The sequence below is a fragment of the Oncorhynchus keta genome, chromosome 4 (assembly GCF_023373465.1).
Source record: "Oncorhynchus keta strain PuntledgeMale-10-30-2019 chromosome 4, Oket_V2, whole genome shotgun sequence".
In the NCBI taxonomy this organism is placed as follows: Eukaryota; Metazoa; Chordata; class Actinopteri; order Salmoniformes; family Salmonidae; genus Oncorhynchus; species Oncorhynchus keta.
The window spans coordinates 21,634,488-21,654,272 of record NC_068424.1 but is presented as its reverse complement, the minus strand read 5'-3'; the positions used below and the strand labels follow the sequence as shown (position 1 = coordinate 21,654,272).

The following is a 19,785-nucleotide window of genomic DNA, read 5'->3' as shown; positions in this document are numbered from 1 at the left end:
TCAGAATTCTCTCTTCAGTTCCAGGAACTCGAGTGCTGGCCACCGGAGGGGCTTCTTCTAACAAGGACATTCTGCAGGTTGGTGGTGTTGATAACCGTCTCATGTTTTTATAAACTCTCTTTTTGCCTTTTTCTATCCCCTACAAATGGTTTATTTATAACCCCTGTTTTTCAAAGGCGCTACTGTGTGGTTTGGATCAAAACGCTCACACACACACACACACACACACACACAGTAGCTGATTACAGTATGTGTGCTGTCCTCAGGTTGAGGCGTGAAGCTAATGCCATCTGACTGCCATGTCTCCTGCAGGGCCACACAGCTGTGTTTGAGGCCTTGTGATTCGTGTAACCCCGGCTGACCTCTCTCTCCATACATTAGGCCCTGTGTGTGTTCTCGTGGCCCCTTTGTTGTGCTCAGCCCAGCACACCCCATGCATTTACAATGTGCTCCCCCTCGAGCAAGACACTTGGCTACAGTCCCTTCACTATATGTGTGTGGGTGTTGTGGGCGGCATGCTCAGTTTCAATGATATTGACATGATGCAGTATTGGAAATGGAGCCATTAGAATGCGTTGCCATGCCATGCCCCTGTGGAACAGACATTTGTTATGTATTCATATTCTCTCTGTGATGATGTTGTTACATGTTAGAAATATTTTGACGCTACAGATGTTTTGTTTGCCGTCTAATTATTTTTTTATTACAAAACATAATGTTGTATCGCTTCACGCCTTAACAAGGTTATTCCCTGATGAGTGGCACGGTAATGAAATTAGAGCGCTGCAAAATTGTGTATGTTTTACACTCTAAGTGAGTGGAAATGGAATCAATCGGCCTCAAAACAGGAAACAATAACCATGAGGAAACTGTATGCTCTTTTGTTCCTTTGTTTTGTTTCTTGTTGCGAGTGAAATGGATGAAAATGATAGCCTTCTATCCTCTCTGCAGTGTTTAGAGATCTTATTTAAGCCACCACTAACCTGTGTAAATAGAGATACAATCCACAGTATAGAATTCAGTTCACGTATGTGTCATTAGACATTGCTTTCTATATTACGGACAGTGACTCATAATGTAACATTTGCAGACAGTAATATTTCCAATAGCATGCGGTCCCATTCCTCTTCTCTCCATACTCAGGTGCTATCTGACGTGTTTGATGCTCCCGTGTACACCATTGACGTGGCCAACTCTGCCTGTCTAGGCTGTGGCTACAGGGCCCTGCAAGGTGAGTAAGACTGACATATACAACAGAGTTTCTCCAACGCTGGCCCCGGAGAGCTGCGATACTGGCTGTGCAGGTTTTTGTTCCAGCCCAGCACCAATACCGCTGCTTTAAATCATCAACTAATCTTGGTCTTTGGTTTGAACCATAATAGCGGATTCAGCTGGTGTTACTGCAGGGCTAGAACAAAAGACTGCGCTTGCGGTAGCTCTCCAGGACCGGAGTTGAAGAACGCTGCTCTAGGAACCCTTATGGAGATACATGTACAGAGTGACTCATGCTGTTATTCAATATAATTTCCTGCCTACTTTGTTCCTTTGTCCTTTGGTATATTAGCATTCTTTTGTGTTCAGCCGATTCCTCCAACTGATGGAGTTTAGAGGGCACCCATGTTGGATATGTTTATGCTGGACATTAAAAAGGATGTCCAGTAATTCACTCACATGTTCATCTGGAAGTGTACTAAATTAAGACAAATGAAAACATTTTCCTCAGTGAATTCTCTTGAACTTTGACACTTCAAAGGCTTAAGCCAGCATGGAACCGGCATACAGAAAAGATCAAGCGGTTAATAATTCTAAGAGACCATTTTTTTCCAGCATCAAATAATCTGAAGAAGTCTTTGCTTCGAAGTGTAAAATAAACAATTTTGGCATTTCAAACACTAGGCAGGGATATATCATAGAAGCTGCATTCAAACAGTAGGACAAATGTGTGCATTTCATTGAAAATTTGAATTGATGTTCTGTTTGTGCAGCTGACATGTTTTGTCTTAATAATCAATTGATTAGTCTGATTCATGGGGATTTTTGGGCATGAATTTTGTCATCTGGAAGTTTGATCAATGGGATCGATTGGCTCTCATTGCCGCATTATCATAAAGATGAAATGGTATTTCCTTCCCCAAAATTGAATGTATGTACAGTAGCAGACCTGGGTTCAAATAATATTTGTTGTTTCAAATACACTAGCTGCTCTTGATTGAGCTCACCTGAGGAAATGGACCCAATGGAATATTCCCAAAAGTTCAAACCCCGCCCATCTGGCACTCCAGGCAGGCGCAATCAAATACTCAACGTAGATTAAAGACAAGTACTATTTGAATCCATGTCTGAATCATCTGACATACAGCAGGAAAGAGAAAAGACAGTCAACACTTAGTAATCCTTTTGTCAGTTGGTCACAGCTTTTAAATGTCAGCGAGAGGAATTTAATGTCTTAGCATTTAATAAATGGCATTGGATCGATGGCTTTTTAGAGATTAGCACTCCTAAATTAGGCTTTAATTCTTATTTTATTATGCATACTTGTTTTGCGGTCTCACCTTTCACCAATGTTTTCCCGGTTTCCATAAACACTGCTTATGCGCCTCGAATACCTTTTAATGGAAGTCAAAACTCGCAAGTGGAATGCATCCGCTTGGTTGTTTCCCCTTCCATTGTGTGAGTGTGTTTTCCTCAGAACGTTCATGTATAATCATGCATTCACATCGATCGTCAATTATACTTAATGAAAACCTATTCATGTTTCAACCAGACTTTGATGGGTTGTATTATTATTTGTTTTTTTCCAATACTTTGGGTCTTTGAATGAGTCTGCCTAGAGTGCCGGATGGGCAGGGTTTGCACTTTTAAGATGATTCCATTGGTTCGGTCATGCCAGGCAAGCTTAATCGAGCGCAGCTAAGGTACGAAAGAAAGTGAATACCATCTGAACCCAGGTGTGGTTTCAATGTACCAAGCCACAGTGTGAGGCAATTACAACACTGCTCAAAGATCTAGCTCGTGTTACAATGGCCAAAACACGAAACAATTCAACACTGAAGGCTTGAATCTCCTCATTAGCGATACTCTATATAGAGATTATGAATGAGGGAGGAAGATATATGATTTATGAGTAGCTTAGAGGCAGATAGACAAAAAAGTATAACAAAGCCAGAGAAATGTACGGCATGTGTTTGATTAATCAGGCCTTTTGCTTCACCACCAGTCTAATCATTAGATCTTGTCATAAGTTGCTCATAAAAAAAGAATGCCTGCGGAGATGATGTTGACGAGAGCTCATCTCTTCACACTGTTAATTAAACAATAAAGAATGAAGTGTCTCTGCGTCCTCCCCTCCCCCACTTCGCAAACACCAGGCCCTGCGCGACGCAATACATGGTCTGGGGGGAACAGAGACAGAGCCGCTGTTCTAGGTCCTACGACGACAACCAAAGTCCATTTTCATTACATGCAGTGCTCAGTTTGAATCGCTTGTCATTGTTTATTATATTCCAGAGGCGGGAAGCAGGGCGGGGTGGAGGGTCTGAATCTGGGTGATAGTGGTTGGGTTGAGCAGGTGGGGGGGGTAATGTGCTTCTCCAGTGTAATTTCTATGCTGAGTGATCTCATTAATATTAGTATTTCTGTCATGTTTTAGGGTGATGGGGGAGACAGTTCCTGTATGTTGTTGACAGGCCGGGCTTTTTGGCCTCATTTTAGATTCCACGCCAGGGACCGAGGCTTAGAAACTAACCAATAAATACGTCTCTAAAATGTAGCCCGGATGGAACCTGACTTCATTCAATAAGTCTGCCAAGACCAATTGCCTCCTCGTCTTCGGGAAGGTTGAAATGAAGCACTCTGTCTTTTTTGGCAGAAACACATGCGAGTGCATGTGTGCGCACACACACACACACACACACAAATGAAGCCTATCGAGCGGAGAAAGGAATGCCGTGTTTTGGCTTGAGTCAAATGTTGGATGTCGTGCCACAGTTTCTCAGCCATGGCTCACTAGGTACAGCTAAGTAACTACATGGATTTTTGATTACCAGCCTATGAGTGAACTGGGTCTGGGGCTTGGATAAGTAGCACTTAAGCACAGCAGGCCTCCATAATTCTTGCATAAATGTCATGTGACTTGCAACATAAATATTGACTTAACGAAGCATTCGTCCCAATTTTCATTGACCCACTTAGCCATCCATGTTGAATCATGTAAACTAACTGATGTAGAATAATGCTATATATGTATGATGCATATAATGGCCCATAAAATACACCACAGCAATATTTCCATCTTGCCTTCCTTACTTAACTACAAATGTCAAACAAATTTGACGTACGTATTTGATGTTTTTCCTTTCATAAGTGACATTATTTGGAGATTGCGTTGTCAGATCTGAGCTGAAAATGTCAGTTTCAATGATGGAAGCGAAAATAAATTGAGTCTGGAAAGCCACAGTGATTATGGCATTGTTCTACACAGCCTAGACCACGATACGTTAAAACAATATCCCTGCACCCAATAACCTGGCGTCAAATGTCAAGAGTATTCAGAGTCAACAGATATCGTAGAGACAAGCTATTCGACTCCTGCAGAAAAGGTCAGCGGTGCCATAATGTCTTACGCAAGCGACCGCTGACATCGTGACCAATTTAGACCCGAAACCTTTCTTCCTTACACCTTCACTGAACTTAAACACAAACTATAAAGCTTCTTCTCTTCATACAGTGTCCTTCAGAAACACTGAACTTAAACACTAACTATAGAGCTTCTTCTCTTCCTACAGTGTCCTTCAGAAACACTGAACTTAAACACTATACACCTTCTCGTCAGTGTTCCTTCAGAAACACTGAGCTTAAATACTATATACCTTTTTGTCAAACAGTATCCTTCAGAAACATTGAGCTTAAACACTATACACCTTTTTGTCACACAGTATCCTTCAGAAACACTGAGCTTAAACACTATACACCTTCTCGTCACACAGTGTTCCTTCAGAAACACTGAGCTTAAACACTATACACTTTCTCGTCACACAGTGTTCCTTCAGAAACACTGAGCTTAAACACTGAGCTTGGGCTCCCGAGTGGCGCAGCGGTCTAAGGCACTGCATCTTAGTGCTAGAGGCGTCACTACAGACCTTGGTTGGATTCAAGGCTGTATCACAATTGGCCATGATTGTGACTCCCAAAGGCCGACCCAGAATTGGCCCAGCATCGTCCGGGTTAGGGTTTGGCCGGGGTTGGCCGTCATTGTAAATAAGAATTTGTTCTTAACTAACTTGCCTAGTTAAATAAAGGTTAAAAAACAACAAACAAACAAAAAACACTGTAGCTGCTTCACACAGCGTCCTTCAGAAACACAGCTTAAACACCTTACAGCTTCTCTTCACAGAGTCCTTCAGAAACACAGCTTAAACACTTTACAGCTTCTCTTCACAGAGTCCTTCAGAAACACAGCTTAAACACTATACAGCTTCTCTTCACAGTGTCCTTCAGAAACACTGAGCTTAAACACTATACAGCTTCTCTTCACACAGTGTCCTTCAGAAACACTGAGCTTGCAATCATATTACAAGCTTTCTCATCCATTTATATGCAGATGATAGTCTTAGCTGGCCCCTCCCTGGATTTTGTGTTAAACTCTACAACAAAGCTTTCTTAGTGTCCAACAATCTTTCTCTGCCCTACAAAAAAAAGGTCATGTGGTTCGGTAAGAAGAATGCCCCCCTCTCCCCACCGTTGTGATTACTACCTCTGAGGGTTTAGAGCTTGAGGTAGTCAGTCACCTTATACAAGTACTTGGGAGTATAACTAGACGGTACACTGTACTTCTCTCAGCACATATCCAAGCTGCAGGCTAAAGTTAAATCTAAACTTGGTTTCCTCCAACATAATCTCTCCTCTTTCACCCCAGCTGCCAAACTAACCCTGATTCAGATGACCATCCTACCCTTGCTAGATTAAGGAGACGTAATTCATAGATCGGTAGGTAAGGGTGCTCTCGAAGAGCTAGATGTTCTTTACCATTCTACCATCAGATTTGCCACCAATGCTCCTTATAGGACACATCACTGCACTCTATACTCCTCTGTAAACTGGTCATCTCTGTATACTTGGCGCAAGACCCACTGGTTGATGCTTATTTATAAAACCCTCTTAGGCCTCACTCCCCCCTGTCTGAGATACCTACTGCAGACCTCATCTTCCACATACAACACCTGTTCTGCCAGTCACATTCTGTTAAATGTCCCGAAAGCACACACCTCACTGGGCCGCTTCTCTTTTCAGGTCGCGGCTGCTAGCGACTAGAACGAGCTACACAAAGCACTAAAACTGGACAGTTTTATCTCCATCTCTACATTCAAAGACTCAATCATGGACACTCTTAGTGACAGTTGTGGCTGCTTCGCCTGATGTATTGTTGTCTCTACCTTCTTGCCCTTTGTGCTGTTGTCTGTGCCTAACAATGTTTTGTGCTGCTACCATATTGTGCTACCATATTGTCCGTATTGTGCAGTGTCACTACCGTGTTGTTGTCATGTTGTGTTGCTACCATGCTGTGTTGTCGTCTTAGTTCTCTCTTTATATAATGTATCTCGTGTCATGATCTGTTTTTTGTTCAACATTTCATTTGTTTATAAAAAGCCCCTGTCCCCGCAGGAGGCCTTTTGCCTCTTGGTAGGCCGTCATTGTAAATAAGAATTTGTTCTTAACTGACTTGCCTCGTTAAATATAGGTAACAAATATTAATAAAATGACATGTGGTCGAAGCGACCTAACCTTTTCCTTGATGATTCCCTATTGATGTTTTAGCATTTACTCAAAGCTATCTATCATGACACAAGGCGAGAACCAGATGCAGATGGTTGGAGTCTTACAATATTTATTAATCCAATAGGGGAAGGCAAGAGACTTGTTGTGGACAGGCAAAAGGGTCAAAACCAGTTCAGAGTTAAAAAAGGTACTGAAGGGCAGGCAGAATCAAGGTCAGGCCAGGCAGGATGATCAGGCAGGCGGGAAAGAAGTCTAGAGTCAGGCAGGGGTCAAAACCAGGAGGACTATCAAAAAGAGAATAGCAAAAGGAGTACGGGAAAACACGCTGGATGACTTGACTAACATACAAGACAAACTGGTACAGAGAGAAAGGAAACACAGGTATAAATACAATGGGGAAACGAGCGACACCTGGAGGGGGTGGAGACAATAACGAGGACAGGTGAAATTGATCAGGGTGTGACACTGTGTAATTGTATGTATGGAAACATTTATTCTAGGAGGTGGGATATTTTGCTTCAAGCACTTGAAATGTAATTCTCATTTTTCGGATGTGGAAGCAATATATCCCACCTCCTAGAATAAATGTTTCCATACATACGATTACACACACAAACAAGCACACATAATATACATACATGCATGCATACATATATACATACAGTACCAGTCAAAAGCTTGGACACACCTACTCATTCAAGGGTTTTCCTTTATTTTTACTATTTTCTACATTGTAGAATAATAGTGAAGACATCAAAACTATGAAAGAACACATATGGAATCATGTAGTAACCAAAACAGTGTTGCCACATATGCTGAGCCCTTGTTGGCTGCTTTTCCTTCACTCTGAGGTCCAACACATCCAAAACCACCTCAATTGGGTTGAGGTCGGGTGATTGTCGAGGCCAGGTCATTTGATGCAGCACTCCAGCACGCTCCTTCTTGGTCAAATAGCCCTAACACAGCCTGGGGGCGTGTTGGGTCATTGTCCTGTTGAAAAACAAATGATAGTCCCACTAAGTGCAAATCAGATGGGATGGCATATCACTGCAGAATAAATAAATCACAGACAGTGTCACCAGCAAAGCACTCCCACACCATCACACCTCCTTCTACGAGCTTCATGGTGGGAACCACACATGCAGAGATTTTTCCGTTTATCTTCTCTGCGTCTCACAAAGACATGGCGGTTGTAACCAAAAATCTAAAATGGTCTAATGTCCATTGCTCGTGTTTCTTGGCCCAAACAAGTCTCTTATTATTATTGATATCCTTTAGTAGTGGTTTCTTTGCAGCAATTCGACCATGAAGGCCTGATTCACACAGTCTCCTCTGAACAGTTGATGTTGAGATGTGTCTGTTACTTGAACTCTGTGGAACATTTATTTGGACTGCAATTTCTGTGGCTAATGAGCTTATCCTCTGCAGTAGAGGTAACTCTGTGACTTCCTTTCCTGTGGTGGTCCTCATGAGAGCCAGGCTCATCATAGCGCATGAAGGTTTTTGCGACTGCACTTTCAAAGTTCTTGACATTTTCCAGATTGACTGACCTTCATGTCTTAAAGTAATTATGGACTGTCATTTCCCTTTTTTGAGCTGTTCTTGACATAATATGGACTTGGTCTTTTACCAAATAGGGCTATCCTCTGTATACCACCCTTACCTTGTCACAACACAACTGATTGGCTCAAACGCATTAAGGAAAGACATTCCACAAATTAACAAGGCATACCTGTTAATTGAAATGCATTCCAGTTGACTACCTCATGAAGCTGGTTGAGAGAATGCCAAGAGTGTGCAAAGCTGTCAAGGCAAAGGTTGGCTACTTTTAAGAATATAAAATATATTTTTTGATTTGTTTACACTTCTTTGGTTACTACATGATTCCATATGTGTTATTTAATAGTTTTGATGTCTTCACTGTTATTCTACAATGTAGAACATTTAGAAATAAAGAAAAACCCTTGAATGAGTAGGTGTATCCAAACTTTTGACTGGTACTGTATATAAAGTTGAAATCAGAAGTTTACATACACTTAGGTTGGAGTTATTGAAACTATTTTTTCAACCACACAATTTTCTTATTAACAAACTATAGTTTTGGCAAATCGGTTAGGTCATCTACTTTGTGCATGACACAAGTCATTTTCCCAACAATTGTTTACAGACAGATTATTTAACTTATAATTCACTGTATATACAGTTGATGTCGGAAGTTTACATACACCTTAGCCAAATACATTTAAGTTTACATACACTCAATTAGTATTTGGTAGCATTGCCTTTAAATTGTTTAACTTGGGTCAAACATTTCAGCGAGCCTTCCACAAGCTTCCAACAATAAGTTGTGTGAATTTTGGCCCATTCATCCTGACGGAGCTGGTGTAACTGAGTCTGGTTTGTAGGCCTCATTGCTCACACATGCTTTTTCAGTTCTGCCTTCACATTTTCTATAGGATTGAGGTCAGGGCTTTGTGATGGCCACTCCAATACCTTGACTTTGTTGTCCATTTTGCCACAACTTTGGAAGTCTGCTCGAGGTAATTGTCCGTTCGGAAGACCCATTTGCGACCAAGCTTTAACTTCCTGACTGGTGTCTTGAGATGTTGCTTCAATATATCCAAATAATTTCCCTTCCTCATGATACCATCTATTTTGTGAAGTGCACCAGTCCCTCCTGCAGCAAAGCACCCCACAACATGATGCTGCCACCCCCGTGCTTCACAGTTGGGATGGTGTTCTTCGGCTTGTAAGCTTCCCCCCTTTTCCTCTAAACATAACAATGGTTATTATGGCCAAACAGTTCTATTTTTGTTTCATCAGACCAGAGGACATTTCTCAAAAAAGTAAAATATTTGTCCCCATGTGCAGTTGCCAACCGTAGTCTGGCTTTTATATGGCGGTTTTGGAGCAGTGGCTTCTTCCTTGCTGAGCAGCCTTTCAGGTTATGTCGATATAGGACTCCTTTTACTGTGGATATAGATACTTTTGTACCTGTTTCCTCCAGCATCTTCACAAGGTCCTTTGCTGTTGTTCTGGGATTGATTTGCACATTTCACACCAAAGTACATTCATCTCTAGGAGACAGAACGCGTCTCCTTCCTGAGCTGTATGGCGGCTGCGTGGTCCCATGGTGTTTATACTTGCATACTATTGTTTGTACAGATGAACGTGGTACCTTCAGGCGTTTGAAAATTGCTCCCAAGGATGAACCAGACTTGTGGAGGTCTACAATTCTTTTTCAGGTCTTGGCTGATTTATTTTGATTTTGATTTTCCCATGATGTCAAGCAAAGAGGCACTGAGTTTGAAGGTAGGCCTTGAAGTACATCCACAGGTACACCTCCAATTGACTGAAATTGTGTCAATTAGCCTATCAGAAGCTTCTAAAGCTGTAAAATAATTTTCTGGAATTTTCGAAGTTGTTTAAATTCTTGCGTCGAGCCATCCCGGATCCGGGATCGTGAATACAGCCTCAAGCTCATTACCATAACGCAACGTTAACTATTCATGAAAATCGCAAATGAAATTAAATCAATATGCTAGCTCTCAAGCTTAGCCTTTTGTTAACAACACTGATCTCAGATTTTCAAAAATATGCTTCTCAACCATAGCAAAACAAGCATTTGTGTAACAGTATTGATAGCTATTGATAGCTAGCATTAGCATTTAGCGTTCGCATTCAGCAGGCAACATTTTCACAAAAAACAGAAAACCATTCAAATAAAATAATTTACCTTTGAAGAACTTCGGATGTTTTCAATGAGGAGACTCTCAGTTAGATAGCAAATGTTCAGTTTTTCCTGAAAGATTATTTGTGCAGGAGAAATCAGTCCGTTTTCTGCGTCATGTTTGGCTACCAAAAAAAAAACAAATTAATTCGTCAAAACGCCAAACTTTTTTCCAAATTAACTCCATAATATCGACTGAAACATGGTAAATGTTGTTTAGAATCAATCCTCAACGTGTTTTTCACATCTCTTCGATGATATATCGTTCGTGGAAGTGTGCGTTCTCCTCTGAATCTCAATGGAAAATGCCTCCAGTTGAAGATTGGGCACCAATTTAGACAAAGGACACCGGGCGGACCCCTGGCAAATGTAGTCTCTTATGGCCAATCTTCCAATGATATGCCTACAAATACATCACAATGCTGCAGACACCTTGGGCAAACGGCAGAAAGCTTAGGCTCGTTCATGGCACATTCACAGCCATATAAGGAGACAATGGAAAACAGAGCCTCAAAAATTCTGCTCATTTCCTGTTTGAGGTTTCATCTTGGTTTCGCCTGTAGCATGAGTTCTGTGGCACTCACAGATAATATCTTTGCAGTTTTGTAAACGTCAGTGTTTTCTTTCCAAAGCTGCCAATTATATGCATAGTCGAGCATCTTTTTGTGACAAAATATTGCGCTTAAAACGGGCACGTTTTTTTATCCAATAATGAAATACTGCCCCTAGAGTCTCAAGAGGTTAAAGGCACAGTCAATTTAATGTTTGGGAACTTCTGACCCACTGGAATTGTGATACAGTGAATTATAAGTGAAATAATCTGTCTGTAAACAATTGTTGGAAAAAGTAGATGTTCCTACCGACTTGCTAAACTATAGTTTGTTAACAAGAAATTTGTGGAGTGGTTGAAAAACAAGTTTTATTGACTCCAACCTAAGTGGACCTAGGTGAAATATTTACTTCGGCTGTCTCCTGAGTGTGTGTGGGGTACGTGACCGTTAGTGTTTCTCTCACTTTCCATGCTTTTAACAGGTTTATGTGATAGATATGTTCCGTGGATCGTCGGATCCAATAATTAACTTCTCCTGTTCTCTCCAGTACTTCATATGGTCCTTTCCATGTGGCTAGTAGTTTGAACTCTGTCGTGGGGACCAGCACTAACACCTTTTCCTCCAGTTGAAATTCCCTAAGTGTAGCCTGCCTGTTATAAGTTTTCCGCTGGTGCCCTTGTGCTTGTCTCATGTGCTCTCTGACGATTGGCATGACTGTGGCTATCCGGTCTTGCATTGCCGTGGCATGCTCTATAACACTAGTATACGGGGTGGATTGGTGCTCCCAGGTTTTGCAGGCGATGTCTTAAGATTCCCTGGGGGTGCCTCCCATATACCAGCTCAAAGTGGGAAAACCCCAGCGAGGCTTGGGGAACCTCTCTAATGGCAAACATCAGATACGGCAACATGCAATCCCAGTTTTTCCCATCCTTATCGATTACCTTCCTGAGCATTGACTTCAGGGTGCAGTTCAATCTCTCAACTTGCCTGTCCATCTGAGGATGGTAAACCGATGTCAACTGTTTCACCTGCCACAATTTACAAAGGTCCGCCATAAGGTGGGACATAAAGGGGGTTCCCTGGTCAGTAAGGATCTCCTTTGGAACCCCTACCCTGGTGAACAGGAGCACTAATTCCATGGCAATATTTTTGGAAGCCATCATCCGAAGGGGAATGGCTTCTGGGTAGCGAGTGGCATAACTCTGAGCACTCTCCACAATGATGAGCCACTTCAGCCTGAATTCCTGGCCAGTAAAACCTCCTTACAATCCGGTCTCAGGATTTATCGATACCAACTTGTGCCCATGAGTTAGATCCAGTACTGTCCTCTGGTACCGGATTGGGACCAACAACTGTTCCACCACATCAACCCCTATTTTTGACACTCTGTACACCAAACCCTTTTTCATGATAAAGTGGGGGAAACTATTAGGCATCGTTCCATCATTTATGGGAGTACCATCTATGACCTGCACATCTGCTCTGGCTTGCTGCAGGGTTGGATCCTGGTTTTGGACCGTCCCGCCTTTGGGTATTTGCAGCTGGTAAATGAGCCCTAATTTGGTCCTGCGATTCCCTTTAGGCCTCTTAACTCCCGGGTGTTTCTCTCTTGCTCCTCTCTGAACAGCTGGTTGGTGTGGTGCTGGACCTGTAATGTGTCCTGATACATTCACATTGCATCCTGATGAGCTATTTGTTGAGCTCTAGTTGCCTCTTGTTGGGCGGCCACCGCTTGTAACAGGGCCTGTATGGCTCTCTCCATACTCATTTTCCCCCGAGCAATCTGTCCGAACCAAACAAAGCCACAAAAAAAGCCTGACTCCCCTTTGGAGTGCTAACTGAACATTTTGTTCCCTCTACCTAACCAGCGGTATGGGTAGACCATATGCCCGCATTCTCCACCACATGTGACAAACCTCTTCAAGATTAGGAGAATTTGTCACAAATTAAGCGGGAAACCGTCACCAAAATCACCCGAAAAATGAGAGGACTTTAGAACAGGACAGTACCTGTGTGTTTGTTTCTCCGTCCTGGTCCACGCAGGCCGCAAGCGAGGTTAAGGGATAGCATTTCCCTTGCTTCTGGGAATTGTGGTTTTGGCAGCCGGCCATTTTGTGATCTGTAGTTTTGATCGGGGTGGCCATTTTAGTGAGAGGCCAGAGCCTGTTTATTAGTTCTGCTCTCACATATCTGCCATTTATCACTCGACCCCCTTCTTTTCCACATTAGTATTACATGTTTAATACCCAACGGATAAATACAGTATCTATGATGTACCCATTTTCAGCAATTCTTTGCCATAGGTTTTTTTTACCTAGGTGATACACATTGTATTGTGATGTACCCCTTTTCAAGGATTGGTTGCCATTTGACTAACTTTTAACACGGTGGTATTTGATGTTTTTCTGTAAACTGAATCCACTTTTTGTTTGCCAGGACTTGTTGCTGAATCAGGAGTGTCCTTCGCTGAGGCGGTGAGAAAAGCCCCAGAAGCCCAGCTAGCAGTGACCCCAACACCTGGAGCTGACAAGGTACAGCAGGACAACCCAATACAGCTCAGCAGCTCTCTCACTCTCTTTCCTTCTCATTCTCTCTACCGCTCCCCCTCCCTCTCGCTAAGTCAACACCGCGTCTTGGTTGTGATCAGCATTTATTCATATTGGGAATCTGTGTCTAAATATGCTCTGTTGCATATACAGTGGCAAGAAAAAGTATGTGAACCCTTTGGAATTACCTGGAATTCTGCATAATTAGTCATAAAATTGGATCTGATCTGTCACAACAATAGACAAACACAGTCTGCTTAAACTAATAACACACAAACAATTATGCTTTTTCATGTCTTTATTGAACACACTGTGTAAACATTCACAGTGCAGGGTGGGAAAAGTTTGTCAACCCTTGGTTTTAATAACTGGTTGACCCTACTTTGGCAGCAATAACCTCAACTAAATGTTTTCTGTAGTTGCGGATCAGACCTGCACAACGGTCAGGAGAAATTTTGGACCATTCCTCTTTACAAAACTGTTTCAGTTCAGCAATATTGTTGGGATGTCTGGTGTGAACCACTCTCTTGACGTCATGCCACAGCATCTCAATCGGGTTGAGGTCAGGACTCATATTTCTTCTGTGGAAGCCAATCTGTTGTTGATTTACTTCGGTGTTTTGGGTCGTTGTCCTGTTGCATCACCCAACTTCTGTTGAGCTTCAATTGGAGGACGGATAGCCTCACATTCTCCTGCAAAATGTCATGATAAACTTGTGAATTCATTTTTCTGTCGATGATAGCAAGCTGTCTAGGCCTTGAGGCAGCAAAGCAGGTCCAAACCATGATGCACCCTTCACCCTACGTTACAGTTGGGATGAGGTTTTGATGTTGTTGTGTGTTCCTTCCAAACTACTCAACTTTAGTTGAATTTGTACACAGAATATTTTGCCAGTAGCGCTTTGGAACATCCAGACGCTCTTTTGCGAACTTCAGATGTGCAGCAATGTTTTTTTAGACAGCAGTGGCTTCTTCCGTGGTGTCCTTCCATGAACACCATTCTTGTTTTGTGTTTTATTTATTGTAGACTCGTCAACAGAGATGTTAGCATGTTCCAGAGATTTCTTTACATCTTTAGCTGCACTGTGCTCTTGCAGTCATCTTTGCAGGATGGCCGGCCACTCCTAGGGAGAGTAGCAACAGTGCTGAACTTTCTCCATTTATCGACAATATGTCTTACAGTGGACTGATGAACATCAACGCTTTTAGAGATACTTTTGTAAACCTTTCCAGCTTTATGCAAGTCAACAATTCTTAATCTTGGGTCTTCTGAGATCTCTTTTGTTCGAGGCATGGTTCACATCAGGCAATGCTTCTTGTGAATAGCAAATAACATTTTTGTGAGTGTTTTTTATAGGGCAGGGCAGCTCTAACCAACATCTCCAATCTCGTCTCAATGATTGTACTCCAGATTAGCTGACTCCTGACTCCAATTAGCTTTTGGAGAAGTCATTAGCCTAGGGGTTCACATACTTTTCCCAAACTACACTGTGAATGTTTAAATTATGTATTCAATATAGACAAAAATACATTAATTTGCACGTTATTAGTTTAGGCACACTATGTTTGTCTGTTAGATGAAGATCAGATCTAATTTTATGACCAATTGATGCAGAAATCCAGATAATTCCAAAGGGTTCACATACTTTTTCTTGCCACTGTGAGTAATACCTTGTGGAGGCATTTCAATAAGTTTTCCAAATGGATCACATACTATTTTAAGGTAAGGCATGTGAATGAGGGATACATATGCTAAGGAACTAGCTGTCTGTGCCTCAAAGGCAATGGCTCCAGGTCTACATTTTCTGTACAACATTTCTTTGATCGCCTCTTTGATCTTTCTGAATGGTTTTAATGTTCCGCTGTTAGCTCAGGGCAGACAGCTTGGATGTAACGTGCCGCCTAAACATTACTGTTAAGTAGCACCGACAGGATTGGCAAAGTGCTTAGCAATGTGACCAATGAAATCAGTGTCCTAATGAAGTGACCAATGAAATCACTGTGTTGTAATGACCTGACCAATGAAATCACAGTGTCTTCGCCATATGCCGGCCTACCTCAAATGTCACAGAGCTCTACTGTTTAACAGTGGCAGCGTCACAGGGGGAACATGGGGATTGTGTGAGTGACGGCTATGACTACAAGACGCTTTTTTAGCCACTGAACTCTCCCCTCAGATTCCCCTCAGTCTCCAGACTGCCAAATAGCCTACTTTTATGAGTCACTGCTTCTTCATTAAATGCTTCATCCCCCTTTGGTGAAGTGATTGTAAAAGTGAATTACATGCCATCCCCTTTGACCGGTGGTAGAAATACATGGGGGTCACGCAGGGACAGACGGTGGTTTGCTATCTAAATGGGGCCAGAGACTGTGTGTGTGTGTGTGTGTGTGTGTGTGTGTGTGTGTGTGTGTGTGTGTGTGTGTGTGTGTGTGTGTGTGTGTGTGTGTGTGTGTGTGTGTGTGTGTGTGTGTGTGTGTGTGTGTGTGTGTGTGTGTGTGTGTGTGTGTGTGTGTGTGTGTGTGTGTGTGTGTGTGAGATTGAGAGACTTTTACAGAAGGAGATTAATGGATGGGGGAAAGCTCAGTTCTAGTTAAAATACATGATATTTAGCCCAAATAGGCCAATAAGGAGCTGTGTGAAATTGAAGTGACATTTCTGGGAATTAGTGGGCGAGGCAGCCATTGTGAGCATTTGTAAGAGATGCAGCCAATGCGACAGTGGACTGATCAAGCGGCATCTTTGATAAAACACAGAGAGGTAATTGGAGTTTGGCGTACGGTATCGGTGACACGGCGTCATTGTGAACGGCCACTGCTGGGCTGCTAGTATGTGCAAATGGAGGCTTGAGCAATGTTGTTAACCCTCTAGAGTCTAAGCTGGGGAGAATTGTTTTATGACGAGTATCATACCAAGAATCATTCAGCTATTTGATCTAGTATTTTAGGACCCCTTTAGGTATCCCCCGAAAAATAACAGATGAATGAATAACAGATTAATTCATAGAAAAACAGATAGTTACAGTTGAAGTCAGAAGTTTACATTACATTAGGTTGGAGTCATTAAAACTCATTTTTCAACCACTCCACACATTTCTTGTTAACAAACTATAGTTTCGGCAAGTCAGTTAGGACATCTACTTTGTGCATGACACAAGTAATTTTTCCAACAATTGTTTACAGACAGATTATTTCACTTATAATTCATTATATCACAATTCCATTGGGTCAGAAGTTGACTGTGCCTTTAAACAGCTTGGAAAATTACAGAAAATTATGTCATGGCTTTAGAAGCTTGTGATAGGATAATTGACATAATTTGAGTCAATTGGAGGTGTACCTGTGGATGTATTTCAAGGCCAACCTTCAAATTCAGTGCCTCTTTGCTTGACATCATGGGAAAAACAAAATAAATCAGCCAAGACCTCAGAAAAAAAATGTTGACTTCTTCAAGTCTGGTTCATCCTTGGGAGCAATTTCCAAATGTCTGAAGGTACCACGTTCATCTGTACAAACAATAGTACGCAAGTATAAACACCATGGGACCCCACAGCCGTCATACCGTTCACGAATGCTTCCGGCGCCGACTGAGATGGCCGCCTCGCTTCGCGTTCCTAGGAAACTATGCAGTTTTTTTTTTTACGTGTTATTTCTTACATTAGTACCCCAGGTCATCTTAGGTTTCATAACATACAGTCGAGAAGAAGTACTGAATATAAGATCAGCGTCAACATCAGTACGACCAAAAATATGTTTTCCGCGACGCGGATCCTGTGTTCTGCCTTACAAACAGGACAACGGAATGGATCGCATGCAGCGACCCAAGGAAACGACTCCGAAAAAGAGGGAAACGAGGCGGTGTTCTGGTCAGACTCCGAAAAAGGGCACATCGCGCACCACTCCCCAGCATTCTTCTTGCCAATGTCCAGTCTCTTGACAACAAGGTTGACGAAATCCGAGCAAGGGTGGCATTCCAGAGGGACATCAGAGACTGCAACGTTCTCTGCTTCACGGAAACATGGCTTACTGGGAAGACGCTATCCGATGCGGTGCAGCCAGCGGGTTTCTCCACGCATCGCACTGACAGAAACAAACATCTTTCTGGTAAGAAGAGTGGCGGGGGCGTATGCCTCATGACTAACCAGACATGGTGTGATGAAGGAAACATACAGGAACTCAAATCCTTCTGTTCACCTGATTTAGAATTCCTCACAATCAAATGTAGACCGCATTATCTTCCAAGAGAATTCTCTTCGATTATAATCACAGCCGTATATATCCCCCAAGCAGACACATCGATGGCTCTGAACGAACTTTATTTAACTCTTTGCAAACTGGAAACCATTTATCCGGAGGCTGCATTCATTGTAGCTGGGGATTTTAACAAAGCTAATCTGAAAACAAGACTCCCTAAATTTTATCAGCATATCGATTGCGCAACCAGGGGTGGTAAAACCTTGGATCATTGTTACTCTAACTTCCGCGACGCATATAAGGCCCTGCCCCGCCCCCCTTTCGGAAAAGCTGACCACGACTCCAGTTTGCTGATCCCTGCCTACAGGCAGAAGCTAAAACAAGAGGCTCCCACGCTGAGGTCTGTCCAACGCTGATCAGACCAAGCTGACTCCACACTCCAAGACTGCTTCCATCACGTGGACTGGGACATGTTTCGTATTGCGTCAGATGGAAATATTGACGAATACGCTGATTCGGTGTGCGAGTTCATTAGAACGTGCGTCGAAGATGTCGTTCCCATAGCAACGATAAAAACATTCCCAAACCAGAAACCGTGGATTGATGGCAGCATTCGCGTGAAACTGAAAGCGCGAACCACTGCTTTTAATCAGGGCAAGGTGTCTGGTAACATGTCCGAATATAAACAATGCAGCTATTCCCTCCGCAAGGCTATTAAACAAGCTAAGCGTCAGTACAGAGACAAAGTAGAATCTCAATTCAATGGCTCAGACACGAGGCATGTGGCAGGGTCTACAGTCAATCACGGACTACAAGAAGAAACCCAGCCCAGTCACGGACCAGGATGTCTTGCTCCCAGGCAGACTAAATAACTTTTTTGCCCGCTTTGAGGACAATACAGTGCCACTGACACGGCCTGCAACGAAAACATGCGGTCTCTCCTTCACTGCAGCCGAGGTGAGTAAGACATTTAAACGTGTTAACCCTCGCAAGGCTGCAGGCCCAGACGGCATGCCCAGCCGCGCCCTCAGAGCATGTTTAGACCAGCTGGCCGGTGTGTTTACGGACATATTCAATCAATCCCTATACCAGTCTGCTGTTCCCACATGCTTCAAGAGGGCCACCATTGTTCCTGTTCCCAAGAAAGCTAAGGTAACTGAGCTAAACGACTACCGCCCCGTAGCACTCACTTCCGTCATCATGAAGTGCTTTGAGAGACTAGTCAAGGACCATATCACCTCCACCCTACCTGACACCCTAGACCCACTCCAATTTGCTTACCGCCCAAATAGGTCCACAGACGATGCAATCTCAACCACACTGCACACTGCCCTAACCCACCTGGACAAGAGGAATACCTATGTGAGAATGCTGTTCATCGACTACAGCTCGGCATTCAACACCATAGTACCCTCCAAGCTCGTCATCAAGCTCGAGACCCTGGGTCTCGACCCCGCCCTGTGCAACTGGGTACTGGACTTCCTGACGGGCCGCCCCCAGGTGGTGAGGGTAGGCAACAACATCTCCTCCCCGCTGATCCTCAACACGGGGGGCCCCACAAGGGTGCGTTCTGAGCCCTCTCCTGTACTCCCTGTTCACCCACGACTGTGTGGCCACGCACGCCTCCAACTCAATCATCAAGTTTGCGGACGACACAAGAGTGGTAGGCTTGATTACCAACAACGACGAGACGGCCTACAGGGAGGAGGTGAGGGCCCTCGGAGTGTGGTGTCAGGAAAATAACCTCACACTCAACGTCAACAAAACTAAGGAGATGATTGTGGACTTCAGGAAACAGCAGAGGGAACACCCCCTATCCACATCGATGGAACAGTAGTGGAGAGGGTAGCAAGTTTTAAGTTCCTCGGCATACACATCACAGACAAACTGAATTGGTCCACTCACACTGACAGCGTCGTGAAGAAGGCGCAGCAGCGCCTCTTCAACCTCAGGAGGCTGAAGAAATTCGGCTTGTCACCAAAAGCACTCACAAA

At 43.1% G+C, this 19,785-nt stretch overlaps 1 protein-coding gene across 3 annotated transcripts in view; it reads left to right on the top strand.

Annotated features, from left to right (window-relative positions):
• xylb (xylulokinase homolog (H. influenzae)) overlaps positions 1-19,785 on the top strand; it is a 64,149-nt gene that overhangs the window by 32,056 nt on the left and 12,308 nt on the right. For 2 of the 3 annotated variants that reach the window (XM_035755964.1, XM_035755982.1), the window contains 3 exons: positions 19-77; positions 1,144-1,231; positions 13,492-13,586. In XM_035755964.1, the coding sequence (XP_035611857.1) occupies positions 19-77; positions 1,144-1,231; positions 13,492-13,586 (242 nt within the window). Of the gene's footprint in view, positions 1-18; positions 78-1,143; positions 1,232-6,288; positions 6,672-13,491; positions 13,587-19,785 lie in introns of those variants that run through there. The other variant, XM_035755972.2, reaches the window with a different exon arrangement.